The sequence below is a fragment of the Opisthocomus hoazin genome, chromosome 6, assembly GCF_030867145.1.
Source record: "Opisthocomus hoazin isolate bOpiHoa1 chromosome 6, bOpiHoa1.hap1, whole genome shotgun sequence".
Taxonomy (NCBI): domain Eukaryota; kingdom Metazoa; phylum Chordata; class Aves; order Opisthocomiformes; family Opisthocomidae; genus Opisthocomus; species Opisthocomus hoazin.
This window is the reverse complement of record NC_134419.1, coordinates 16,631,900-16,645,094: the sequence shown is the minus strand read 5'-3', so window position 1 is coordinate 16,645,094 and position 13,195 is coordinate 16,631,900. Positions and strand designations below refer to the sequence as shown.

Here is a 13,195-nt window from a genome sequence, read left to right as displayed (position 1 = left end):
GACGTTAATTGGTGAGTGATCTCTCCCTGCCCGTATCTCAACCCACGAGCCTTTCATCGTGTTTCCTCTCCCCTGTCCGGTTGAGGAGGCGGAGTGACAGAGCGGCTTCGGTGGGCACCCGTGTCCAGCCAGGCTACACCATGACAATATGCCTCTGCATTGTTGTAGTTGGGTGCAGGTTATAGGTTATGCTTATCTAACAGGTAACAGCTCGTCACTCACTTTGAATTTGATGCATTCGTAACCTGCCAACACTGCTGCCATTGCTGTTGCATGAGCCAGTGGGCCCTGCAGTAAGGTTTGCCCTGTAACTGGCAGTTCCGTCGGGCAGCAGAGGCTGCCTGCAAAGAGGTCTGCGCTGCAAGTCTCTTTCCTTCAGCACGCCTGAGACAGCCGTGCTCTGACCGGGGAGTGGGACTGGGCAGTAATAACAAATCAAGAGATGCGAGCTAGAAGAAGGTACCTGGGGAGGACCTGGGTCAGAGAATGTACTAACTCTGGAGTGATTTCTGCTGTGTAGCAGTCAAAAAGAGGAAAGACGTCTGGGAGCTTCTGGCTGCCAGGACCTGTGGCATCGCAGTGTTGCATCTCAACGCTCTGTCAGCGTGTGCCTGCTCCTTCCAGCTCCCTCCACTCATCAATAGCCCTTCACTTACGGCTCTCAGAGGTGTGCTCCTGTCTCTCCCATGTGACCTGTTCCCCCAGTTAGAGCGCTGCTCACCTAAACTGTAGTCTGAGGAATGGTTGCAGTTTGCTTGGAGGACTGCAGCCTCCTCAGTAGCCTGGTCTTAGGTTTTCTTGCTGCAGAATTGGAACTTCTCATGGTACTGCACTGGGGACGTACAAAGCAGGGAGGTCTAAGCAGGAGCAAGTCTGCTGCTCCCGTGACTTAGCCTACAACTCACAGCTAGTGCTCTGGGTAATGGAGATGCTGTACCTCTCATCTGTCGCTTGGCGTGGTGGGAAGAGAAGCTGAGACTGTCCAATTCCATTGGACCTGTATTTTCCCTTTGGAAAGGAGATGGTCACAGTAGGAACCAAGGAAAGGACTGCGTCATGTGTAAAATGTTTTGGAAAACTACTTCTAATTTAGAACTACTGGTGTTTTGGTATTCAGTGAAATGGTTGTTTGGAGATGGGCGACTTAAGAAAAGTGAAGCAATTGTAAACAATTTTGAATTATTATGTACAAGCTTAAGGCAGACTACAGTTTAACTTTATTGGCATAGAACAGTGCTTGTGAAAAGTCAAAATCCTAGAGTAAGTTTGAATACCGAGTACAGTAATGATCCCTTTTGTCTTTGAAGAATTCAGTTTAAATCGGGATTTGGCAAATAGACTGCATATATCTTTGTAAGAAGATTTGACATCGCTGGAGGAGCACATGCTTCAGCTGTGATGATGAAAATTATGTTGTCCATAATCTTGTTAAGGAAAGAGTTACTTCAGTGACCAGTCTGCAGAGATTTTTGTGAGAGTTAGTCGGTCTGATTACTTTGTTTTCCATATGGCCAAACTACTAATTGTCCGTAGAATACTCTAAAGGTGACCATAAATCTTTATCATCAGCTCATGTATGTGTGCTGAGAAGTTGACTGATTGAAAGTCACCGACCTTGAGTATCGGTGCTTTCTATTTAAACAGAAGAGGGTATTCTTCTTGACAGAGTAGAATAGTTTCTATGTAAAGAAAAACAGTAATTCATTGCAGTGCAGTTTGGAGCTTTATGGTCCACCTTCAGAATACAGTGTGTTATAGTAACTTTGGGCAGATATTTTTCTGTGATTACAAGCTGAGTTAAAGCTCTGTGAGCTGCTTGGTTTTTATTACCATATCATAGCTTGTAAATCATGCTGTATTAGTAAGGGCTGGCATTTCTCACGGGGAAATATTAGTCGTCTTGACATTCTTCCAAATTTGTTAAAAGTTTTTAGCCAGTACAGTGGAAGAACAACTGCTAGGCATTTCTGTATGTGCATACAAGTCCTTAATTGGCTAACAGATGTACTTCAGGATTATTCCCAGGAACTAAACATGTCTTGTCCTCTGAGGGTATTCTTAGCTTGAGAAACAGATAACGTACAATATTCAGTGAGTCATTGCGCCCAGCACTGCTTTTCCTTCACAGTGGTTTTAAGAAGGATGAATGCTTTGCTTTCCCATCTCTGTGTCTAATTTTAGTAGGCCAGTGGGCAGGAGGACTTTCAGGCCACCTTCTCAGATGATGGCATCCAAAACACTGAAACTTCAAGATGACCTGCCAGTTTTAGTTCAGTTGGGGGAGGATTTTCTTAATGAGTTCTGATTCAGCAAAGTATGTTGCAAGTAGGTATGGCTGGGTGGTACTGTTGTGCTGTTGAGCATGGTATATGTGTATAACACACCTCCTGTTCTTAATTTCTGGATAAATACACAGGGTCACGTTTTAGTGTTAATTTGTGGTACTCCCACTCCAGGGAGATTTGATTCTCTTATTACAAAGCAGAATTTGGCCCCTAGTACATAGACAACAGTCATAAAAGAACCATAACCTGTTCTTTTTATCCTTTTGTGTTAATGGACTGTTAAGGGTAAATTTCTGTCTTGAAAGAAAGTAAGATCTCGCAGCTCAAGGTATCTGCTTTTATATTTTCTTACCAAGAGGGTGACTTGTCCAGAAAATCGTAGAATCATAGAATCATAGGTTGGAAAAGACCTCTGAGATCATCAAGTCCAACCATCCACCCAACACCACCATGCCTGCTAAACCATATGCCGAAGTGCCACATCTACACATTTTTTTAAACATCTCCAGGGATGGTGACTCCACCACCTCCCTGGGCAGCCTGTTCCAATGCCTGACCACTCTTTCAGTAAAGAAATTGTTCCTAATATCTAATCTAAACCTCCCCTGAAATGATCGTATCTCTCTCTTTCTCTGTCTGACATACGTACGTATATATTTCACATCATACGTCATGGCTGATTTGACGTTACTCTAATTTTCTGCTATTTATAGAAGAAGAAATTCCTTGTGCTCTATATAAAGCTATTGAAAAGAAGTTTTGCAATGACTGCAAGTGGCAATATAAAGTAATCTAAAGCTAGCGTAAGGAATTTTAGCCACACATATAACTGCAGAGAAGAAATGAAAGCATTTAAAAATCAGTAGCTTGTGTATGTTTTGAAAACTAATATATTTGTTTGAAGCAGCCTGCCAAAGACACCACTTGTTTCCTTGCAGACTTTGTTATAACAGTGCTGCATGCTTGAAGTCATGTAGCAGTGTGTTTAGAAGTGTTTTACTCCTGAGGTTTTTTCTCAGTATTTTAGCCCATTGTTCTTACGTGCTTAACCTGGACCTAAAACATTTTTTAATATGCAGGGTTTTCACATGTGGTGGTGTGTTCATGGGGAAAAAAAATTGGAAATTTTGCATCAATGTAGACATGAAAAATAGCATTTTAAGCAAATAATTATTCATTTTAGAAACTGACAATTTAGTAACTTGCCAACCAAAAGTGTCTGTGAAATGATGTCCGTTGTGCCATGAAGTGGTCACAAAACCGCAGCCATATGTTACCAAGTGACTACTGGACAATTGCTTTAAAAAATGTTGATAAATGAGAAAGTGGAAAAAGATTATTAAGGTGAGTTCAATTATTTCCCATTTGGTACCTGAAAACACATAATACAGTGTGTCCGATTTTTACATTTTTAATTAAGATATGGTTTAAAATTGCTATAAATTCAGTGAGCTTTGTAGAGATAACAGTTTGTAGTATTGATCGAAGTCAATGTTACCTATTTTCATGCCCAGAATCTCCCACAAATGAAAACAAGAAAATGAGGTAATATAATCTGATTTTGAAAATGAGTACTGCAAAATTATTTTTCCCAGAAACAAAATGATTGAATTGTAACGAACAAAGTTTTGATTTTAGTCACTTGATCAATCTTTTAAAATAAGCGTTACTTTTGAATTGTTATTAAAAGCATTTCCATATTTATTTTTCTGCTTTTTATATTTTTTTCAGGATTTCCCCATAACAAAGTTTCTCATGTTTTTTTTAACACAGATATCTATCCATTCCAGAACTAATATTTGCTACAACCAGAGACTGAAATGGTATGACTGGAGCTTTTAATAATTTGGCTTTAATAGCTCCATCATTTTCTGAGAACTTGGAACGGAATTTGGGCTCTGCTTCTGCACTATCCTAGGTTATAATGCCATCCTTGCCTAATGAGGGAGGTATGCTAGTCTTGGATTTTTAATATAGCCTATTAATTATTCAGTATGCTTGTACCTCTAATTTTCAACAAAGTAAATGTATTTTTACCTCATTTGTATATATTATTTGAGATGTAAAGTTGCTGATAGTTACAACATTATTTTTCAAAGATAACCATGGAACTACTCCTCTGACTTTGAGTTCGGAACTACCGTATCAAAGCACAATTAAAAGAAAAGTCGGAAAGAAGAAGGACGGAGTCATCACTGCAAATGTCGCTGGCACAAAATATGAAATTGGTAGGAAGCTACATACTTTGTTTTTATCCTCATAGCTATTGACGCGAGTGAATTACGAATTGATGGGGTGAATTAAGGGACTTTGTATCAAGCTGACAGTGAGACATTTGCAAAGGATTTTCGTTTGTAAGGAATCTTTGTTCTTCTTTTGTAGCATTGAGTTGATAGCTTTGAACACTGTGCATCCAGTACTCCCCATTTGTTACTCAGAATGGCCTTGAAATGCAAAAACTTAAGTAATCAGGAAGGCTGTGGAAAACCCGTCTAATTATGAATTACGTATGTGTTTGGAAGTTTACTTAAAGCCTTGAAAGATGAACAGTGTAAATTTGATGTTAAATACTCTAATTATGATACAGAGGTTTCTCAATAAAATCTGCCAATGTTTTGTGTTTTGGTGCCTGGGACTACTTCAGAAAAACCTTTTCTCCTAGAACTTCAGTTATGCCTGGCACATAATCAGTCTTTTCTCTATATTAATATAATGTATACATTTGCTTTTGTAACTACTGTACCTTGACCCCTGTCTGCAGTGACACTTAAAGCCATCACAGTTTTAAAATTAACATATGTGATAGCCAAGATTAAGTCTAAAAGCTGTGCAAGTGGACTTTTACTAGATGATTGTGGAATGCCCTGAAGCCCTTTACAGTTTCCGCTAGTGGTTCTGTATTCCGTATTCTGATTCGGTACGTAATGTCATGACAGGTTTGCAGTAGACTGATGGAAATACCACAAGATAGATAATAGCTTGCATGCTAACATTGTTTTCAGATAAAGAGATGAATATTGGAAGTGTTTAAAATCTTAAATGATTTTTTAAATTTTGAAAATAAATGTATTTTAGAGATTCAAAATATTCCTTAAGTATGTGATTTCTCCGTAGTACGTGTAGTAATACGAGAAATGGGATTTGTAAAAACGCGTGATGAAGATGAAACAGCTAATCTTGTATGGAGTGATTCTGCTGTGCAACAAGAAAAGATTGCTGAACTTCGGAACTATCAGGTAGAGTGGTAGTTAGGATTTCTGATGTGTTTCAGTAAACTGCTTCACTCTGAAAGGTTCGGTAATGTGTCACTTTTGGTCAGTTGCCTTTTGTATGGAGAGGAAAAAAACCCCACAAAACACCACCAACCAGACTGCAATAAGGCTATACCATTACATACTTTAAAATCCTGTTCTCTTTTCCAGAGTTATTTGTTCATACCACTTGGAATCTGGTGTTTAAATATTTGGGGCTGTTCTTTCATGCTTTTGTCTGCCAGTTGGTGTTGTGAATGATCAGAGTTTGAAAGAAGATGCAAAACACCATTTATAAGTTGCTCATAAGCTTTTAAGCAGTAAGTTAACAAGCAGAACTCTCTCCACAGTTTCTGTGAAAAATAATTCCCTTTTTTACCATTACTTTGTGATAGCATTCTTTTGTTTTTAGATAGCTTTGTGAATAAGAGTATGATAGTCTCCTTTCATGTCTGAAATGAAATCAATGGGCATACTCATGTTGGTGGAGAGAATACAACTCGCAGTATCTTTAGTATTGCTAAGAATACATAGCATAATGTAAGATATTATCTTAAATAATTTATTTGTCACAGTAATTATGTTTGCCTGAGCATGCAGTTGAACATTTTAAATGATTGTATTAGGTATGCCAGGAAAACTAAGAAGTACCAACTTTCTTTTTTTCTCCTTCCTCAGAGAATCAACCATTTTCCAGGAATGGGAGAGATCTGCAGAAAGGATTTTCTGGCAAGAAACATGACTAAGTAATCTTTCTTTTGTTATTAAGAAATTTTTCAGCCACAGTATTTAATGCAGCAGAATACTGAGTTATTGCTTATAAGCTTTATTTATTTTTATAAAGAGGCTGTGAAAGGACCAAGAATAATTTTCAAAGTTTCTTAATAGCTTGGACTTTGGTCCTGGATCTGTAATATCGACTGAGCTACTGTATCTCTCCAATTGACTTCAGTGGGAAATGGTGTGGGTTCAGTTCTCTATCTATACATTGCAGAATGCAAGAGAGCCTTAAATTGTTGTATAATACACTTAATACACCGAGGCATATATCCTGTAATGGTAGAACAGAAAAAATAGCTAGTAAGTGGATGGATATTGTTTCTTTAAAATAATGACTGTTATTTTGTATATGAACTTTAAAAAATGTGAAGCGTCTTACTATTTATACAAGAAATAAGTCAAAGAGGCTCATTTCTCTAATTATAGATTCTCCTCACTCTAGTGGAATAAGTGGGTTCTGAGGAATTATCCTAGCTGAGAATCTGTGAGTAAGACCTGTAAGAAAACAATACCAAATAATGATTCAACAGCCTGATAATAAGGAAAAGTTTAGGGATAAATGTATGTGAATATTTTGATTCTTCTAGTCTATTTTAAAGAGCAATTATTAATAGTTTATCTTTTGGCCCCCAACGTTACCTACATTGCATTTGCTGTTACCAGAACAGAATTTGTTTTCATATATTAATGTAATTAAAGGGATATCTCCTCTCTCTCTCTCTCTCTCTCTCTCTCTCTCTCTCTCTCTCTCTCTCTGTGTCATTCCTTTTCTTTTTCGTAACTACAACACATAGCATGTAGAATGTATGCAAGTATTGTAATGCAGATATTATGTGCATTGCTATGGTGTCTACATGTGTTCTATGTGTGGGCCAGAACTCCTTTGTGTCAATACATGCTACACACACACTTTTCACTGTCTCTTGCAGACTTAAACTCTGAGTGAAAACACAGGATCATAGAATCATTAAGGTTGGAAAAGACCTCTAAGATCATCAAGTCCAACCATCAACCCAACACCACCATGCCTGCTAAACCATGTCCCAAAGTGCCATATCTACACATTTTTTTGAACACCTCCAGGGATAGTGACTCCACTGCTTCCCTGGGTAGCCTATTCCAATGCCTGACCACTCTTTCAGTAAAGAATTTTTTCCTAATATCCAGTCTAAACCTCTGCTGATGCAACTTGAGGCCATACACAACTTCAGGCCAGAGATAGTGCCTGGAGGCAAACAGCTATCTGGAGAGGTCCTGGAAACAGTGGAACAGCATAGGTCAGCCTGGTAGGCAGTGGTATTCCTGTGTCTTGATACAGTTCTGTGATTTTAAAACAACGTGTGAAATGGACGAAAGGCTCTTGTTATCATGCACCCATTGTTTTTAAATACAGTCTGTTTATACCTCTCTCAACCTACTGAATTCTGAGTCTGAAATATAATTTAAAGGTACTCAACGCAGAGATTGCATGTATGATAGATGTGGGAATAATTTCTCTGATATGCTGACTCTGGGTCAAACATATCTATGTTGTGACTTCATTTAATATTAGTGGATGTAACAGGGTTTTAATCAGTCTGTTTTTTGCAATACTAGCCTCACAATTCAATACTTAGTATTTGTAATCTGTAAACATCAAAATTATATGCCTTGAGACTGCTTGTGAAACGGACACATGTGTGTGAAATCACCAGTCAGTTGCGATACATGTTTGGGAAGGCTCGTGTGTGTAGACTGGAGGATTTTGTTCCATACAGCTGCTGTTTTGTCTTAAAATTTATTTGAACAGATTAGTGCGGAAACACTAATTCTGTTCTCTTGCTTTTCTGCTGCATGCAGTCTTTTCTATTCCTGACTCGTACAGAATAGCTATGAGTTTTGTACTATTGAGAGTTCATGAAACAATGGCTGAGAATTGGTGGAGAGTAGATTCTTCTACTTCTTTTCCTTCTACCTTTGTTGTTACACTGATCTCATCCTTCAGTTTTATGCAAGCTGTTGGAATGGAGCGAAAGAACAGATCTACGAGACTCTGAGAGGCAAATGCTTTTCAGGAGGAATTGCGCTTCAGGAATTCCTCTTACAGCCAATATCCAGGTGCTCTGGATCACAGGACAATGTGGTTTTCACATGCAGAAGGGTGGAAGGGTGTAGTGTAATACATAGCATATGTAATAAGGAAGAAGACAATGCAACATGGAAAGTGTAGGGACACAGACTGATGGAGCAGATAGAAGCAGGAATGTAACTGAGAACAGGAGGAGGCACAAGCGTTGTTTTCAAGGGGAATAGTCAGAACACAGAAAAGAAAAAATAAAGTAGAAGTGCCATTGTAGGGCCAACTAGATCTTAATTTCTGTAAATGGTCTCTTAGATGAGACATCGTCTTGTGAAGGACAAATGTGGTTACAGAATGCGTGCAAGAAGTGGGGGAGAAGGTGTATAGGAGGAATGGGAAGGGGAATAGGCCCATCTATGAGTTGGTCTTTTTTGCAGCACCTTTGTTGTTTACATTTGAAAGGCTTCTGAACTGATCATGGACCAAGAAGCATTCTCATCCACACCTAGCCACCAACCTCCTGTCATACTTGAGAAGTCAGGCGATCTTGAAACCTAGGCAGTGGAACCTGCGTTATTAGACTGACAAGTCATGTCTTTAACCTACGTTTTCTTCAACATCTGTGATTCTTTTGTACAGAAAGCACTCTGAGAAACAAGAGCAGTCTGACCACATCTGTGAGTTAAAATAGCACTCAGAAGAACAATAACTTGCTGTTTAATTGTCAGACCTCCTGCTAAGCACAGTAGTGGATAGCAGATGTGCTGGAAAATAGGGCTATTGTAATGGAATAGGTCTTGATTCCACAAGCTACTTGATGATGTTCCTAAGCCATTTCTGAATACGGCCAAACAGGGAAAGAACAGAGCTGAATTCTTTCACTGAAAGTTTTGGTGAGCACCAGAAATTGTGAATGATGGTTAAGTATTCCACTTTGTATTATTAAATATTTATAGTGTATCCAGTTATGCAGAAGATAGAAAAAAGCAAGTAGATCTGATGTACTTGCAGTTGCAAAACAATATATCTAGAATACCATGAAGTTATATTCATTGAGTAGGGAGTAAGTGTATTGAAACCTGCAAGTAAGTTAAATGGCAAGTGTCTATCATGTAACACTTCAGGATGCATATGGTAAATAATTTGGAGAGGAATGGAAACTAACATGGAAATTGCTTTTTGCCTAAAAATAGGATAATTTCTGCCTAGATAAGCTATTTAGTTAGCAAGCTAATAACATTTGTAAATATATACCAGACGGAGAGTAGTTTAAAAATACACATGAATCATGAATTACAAATATATCTTTTTTGTGACTATGTGGTGGCTTTCTTCAAACCGGATTTGTAAAAATAGTGGTTACAGTGAAGCTGCAGAAGCACTGAACCTTGTGCAGTACTTCAGGACTACTACAGCTATTGTGGTTTCTAGAGAGCATTTGTTGGGTAGTTGGCTAAAGAGTTTGGTGACAGTGTATCTATTATACCAGTAGGGCTTGGCGTCAGTCCGAGCCTTACAGATGTGGCTGGCATCTCTGTTTTTTTCCGTTAGTATTGGAGCCACTTAAAGAAAAAGTGTCTTATTTGCATCGGGAGTGTTATGTAGGCTCATAGTAGAAATGAAAAATTGAGATGGTATTGTCTCTTCTATGTTTAAGTTACCCTGATACTATTAGTTTCTATTACCAAAGTAGAAGTACACCTAAATCTGCAATTATTTAAAAGGTATTAAAATTCATCATGGTGCCATTTTTTTAAAATCTAAGTTGAGGAACTTCCTATGTCAGTTAATTTCTTTTTAAACAACCAATCACTTTCTATTGATCTATGGATATTTGTATGTTAGAGGCGTCCACCCTATGTTACAGAGTAGTTTTGAGCTACCCGAACAAATTTCATAGGAGGTTATGTATGAAATTTCAGGTATTCTGAATACCTGAAACAAGCTAGCTGCACCAGTATTTAACTCGGCAAAGACGACATTTATTCTGCTGGGAGCTATGGTATACTAGTCTGCATAGTACCAATAAGTCCACATTGCTCCTATAACTTGACTGTTAACCAGTATTAAAGCTACTTTGTCTGAAGCTAAACCGTATGTATCCTAGCCCATACTGCCAGTCTGGTGTGGGCATATATTTCCTGTCTGCCAGATACACAACTTTCGGTGATGGAAACTTCTGCTAACTGAATTCTCTACCATTTTTCCACTTCTGTTTGTCTTTTCTGCTCTCAGACAACAGAGCTATAACATGAGATATGCTCACTACCTCACTGCTGCAGCTATTAAAGCAGGGACATTAGGACCTTGCTGCATCCTTTAACCAGATTCTGCTTTGGAGATTGTTCCCTACGGTTTCTTAACCTTATTTTTGTTTTGGTTCCTCTGTTCCCTACCCCCTCCTCCCCCTTGTCTTGCTTTGCATTTCTTTGCTTTCTTTTGACTAAATAAGGTGCTCAGGGAATCTCAGTCACAATATGCTGGTACCAAACACAAATCCAAGCTTCTGTGTTTTGCCCTATATTGGAGGTGCATGAGCGGTTGCTTGGCTTGTGTCAACGTATATAGATTGCAATTCCTTACTTTTGAAATGCCTTCAAAAGAAAGAAACAAAAAACTCTTCTGAAATAGCTTCCATTTTAATTTTAAATTCAATCCTTGTTATTAATATTTTTTGCACCCATGAAGAAACGCCAAATATCTCAGGTCTTTTTTTTGTATGTGCTGATCCTCATACATCCCCAAATACATACCAATATGAAACTTGCCAAATATCCCCACCCGTCCCAGGGGGAGGGAGGAAGAGGAATACAGGAATCTGGGAGTCTGTTAGGTAGGAAAAGATCTACAGTCACGTGGTCTTTTGTAAGCTGAATATTTCTAAGTATAGGAATAGCATTCATCTGAGTAACGGAACAGACTGTAACAGGATTGTTATGGATGCCAACAAATGAGATGAATGCCAGTAACATAATAAGCAAATATGATATGATAATAAGCAAAATGCACAAGATAGTCTGGTTTTGTTGTTCTTAAAGTATGCGTATTAATATGTTATAGACCGCTAATGATTCTTAAACAACTGCAGAAGTTTGCTTTCATATTCCAGCATTTTGCTAAAAAAGTTTCCTTGTCAAATTACTGTAAATGCTTTTCAATCCTGAGGACTGATGCATCAAAGTAGTTAAAAGATTTTAACTCAATTACACTCTGTTGTAGAATGATCAAGAGTCAGCCTCAGGAGTATGGTTTTATTCCTCGAACATGGATCTTCCCTGCAGAGTACACACAGTTTCAGAACTATGTAAAAGAACTGAAGAAGAAACGTAGACAGAAAACTTTCATAGTCAAACCAGCTAACGGTGCCATGGGACATGGGTAAGTTGCATGTTAACTTCAGTCTTCTTGCCCATTAAATGTGAAATCTGGTACTATTTGCGGTGTTAACAGAAGCTGTGTATTAGTGAGAAGTTTGTACTTAAAGTTGTGTGGTCAATGTAAGAAAGTTTGTGTATTGGGTGAAGGCTTAACAAGCAGAAACAGCTAAAATATAAAGCTAAATGGAAGTGGTATTTAATGTTGTTCCGAACGTGGCATAATTACACAATGCATTTTCTAATGAGGCTCAAACAATTCTTAAGATTAGAATTATTGTGAATTTATGTAAAGAATGTATTTATGGACCTGTTGTGCGCAGACTTACGGGGTGAGATTGTGTTGGGCATAAATGGCAGGGTCTTGGTGGTTGGGGATTCCAGGGGTGTAATGTGTGGAGAAGGTCAGGATCTTCCACAGCCCTGAAACCCACCCAGCCACCCCACTGTGTGCCAAAACTGCAGCCAGTCAGAGAAGCACAAACTTATTTAAGAGTGGCAGTCGTGAGGTGTGGGGAGAAAACAGAGGAGACCCTGTTGGAGCTGTGGCTGGAGGTGCACTCCTGGAGGGAGGTGACACCCATGCTGGAGGTGGACACCCCTGCAGAAACTGCAGCCTGCTTTTGAGTTGAAACGGCTTTGCCTCTGACAGGGCTGCACAGTAAAAACCAATGAGATAAGTATTGTGATTTCATTCTTAACTCTGTTCTTGGTTTTAGATATGTCAATTTTAGCTTTTATTGCTTTTAATATCAATTTGCATTATACAGTATAGTAAAGCTCTTAGTTCTTAAAAATATATGAGAATTACTGTAAAAGTAAAGCCCCCAAACTTTCCTGTTTTCTTATTTTTCAGTTGTCTCAATAAGGGCAAAGATAAGCTGAAGGGAAAGTTAGCAGCATATTTCAGAGAAATGTCTGCAAAGTACTTCAGTATATTAGTAGTGTTCAGCACCAGAACACTGAAATGTATCATAAATAATAGAGGGTAAGATTAAGGCAATGAAGCTATGGGTATTCAGGGTTAATAATGATACACTGAAAAATATTAGCGATTACAGTTATTTAAAAGCCCATGTAGTTATGGACTGTCAGTTTATAGTCTGTATATAAACCATTTGTTCATGCTGATATGGGGAAACGAGAATACAGAAATACTGAGCTTAATCTATGCCATCCTTAGTTGGACCGATCAGTATCCTGCTTTGCAAACATCATCACCGAGTCAGGTTAGTACTGAAAGTTCTTTGCAACCAGTACGATGGGCAGAAGTGGTGACAAGGAAAGGCTGGAAGCCTATTTTTAGAGCTGCTTGGGGAAGAATAATCACAAGAGCTGGAGACTGGTCGTTCTGCCAAACAATTACTAAGTGTAGAGGAAACCCATTATTACAAATTGTTGAATCAAAGGAAGCAGAAAGTTATTTTGAAATGGCTCATTGCCTGT

The 13,195-nt window shown here is 38.5% G+C and overlaps 1 protein-coding gene across 10 annotated transcripts in view; it reads left to right on the top strand.

The window, feature by feature from the left end:
* Positions 1-13,195, top strand: part of TTLL7 (tubulin tyrosine ligase like 7) — an 86,724-nt gene that overhangs the window by 17,388 nt on the left and 56,141 nt on the right. For 6 of the 10 annotated variants that reach the window (XM_075424812.1, XM_075424806.1, XM_075424807.1 and 3 more), the window contains 5 exons: positions 4,059-4,234; positions 4,385-4,513; positions 5,400-5,521; positions 6,215-6,282; positions 11,595-11,753. In XM_075424812.1, coding sequence (XP_075280927.1) covers positions 4,210-4,234; positions 4,385-4,513; positions 5,400-5,521; positions 6,215-6,282; positions 11,595-11,753 — 503 coding nt within the window. In that variant the 5' untranslated portion in view covers positions 4,059-4,209. Of the gene's footprint in view, positions 1-3,531; positions 3,630-4,058; positions 4,235-4,384; positions 4,514-5,399; positions 5,522-5,707; positions 5,857-6,214; positions 6,283-6,764; positions 6,801-11,594; positions 11,754-13,195 lie in introns of those variants that run through there. The other 4 variants (XM_075424810.1, XM_075424813.1, XM_075424814.1 and 1 more) reach the window with 4 other exon arrangements.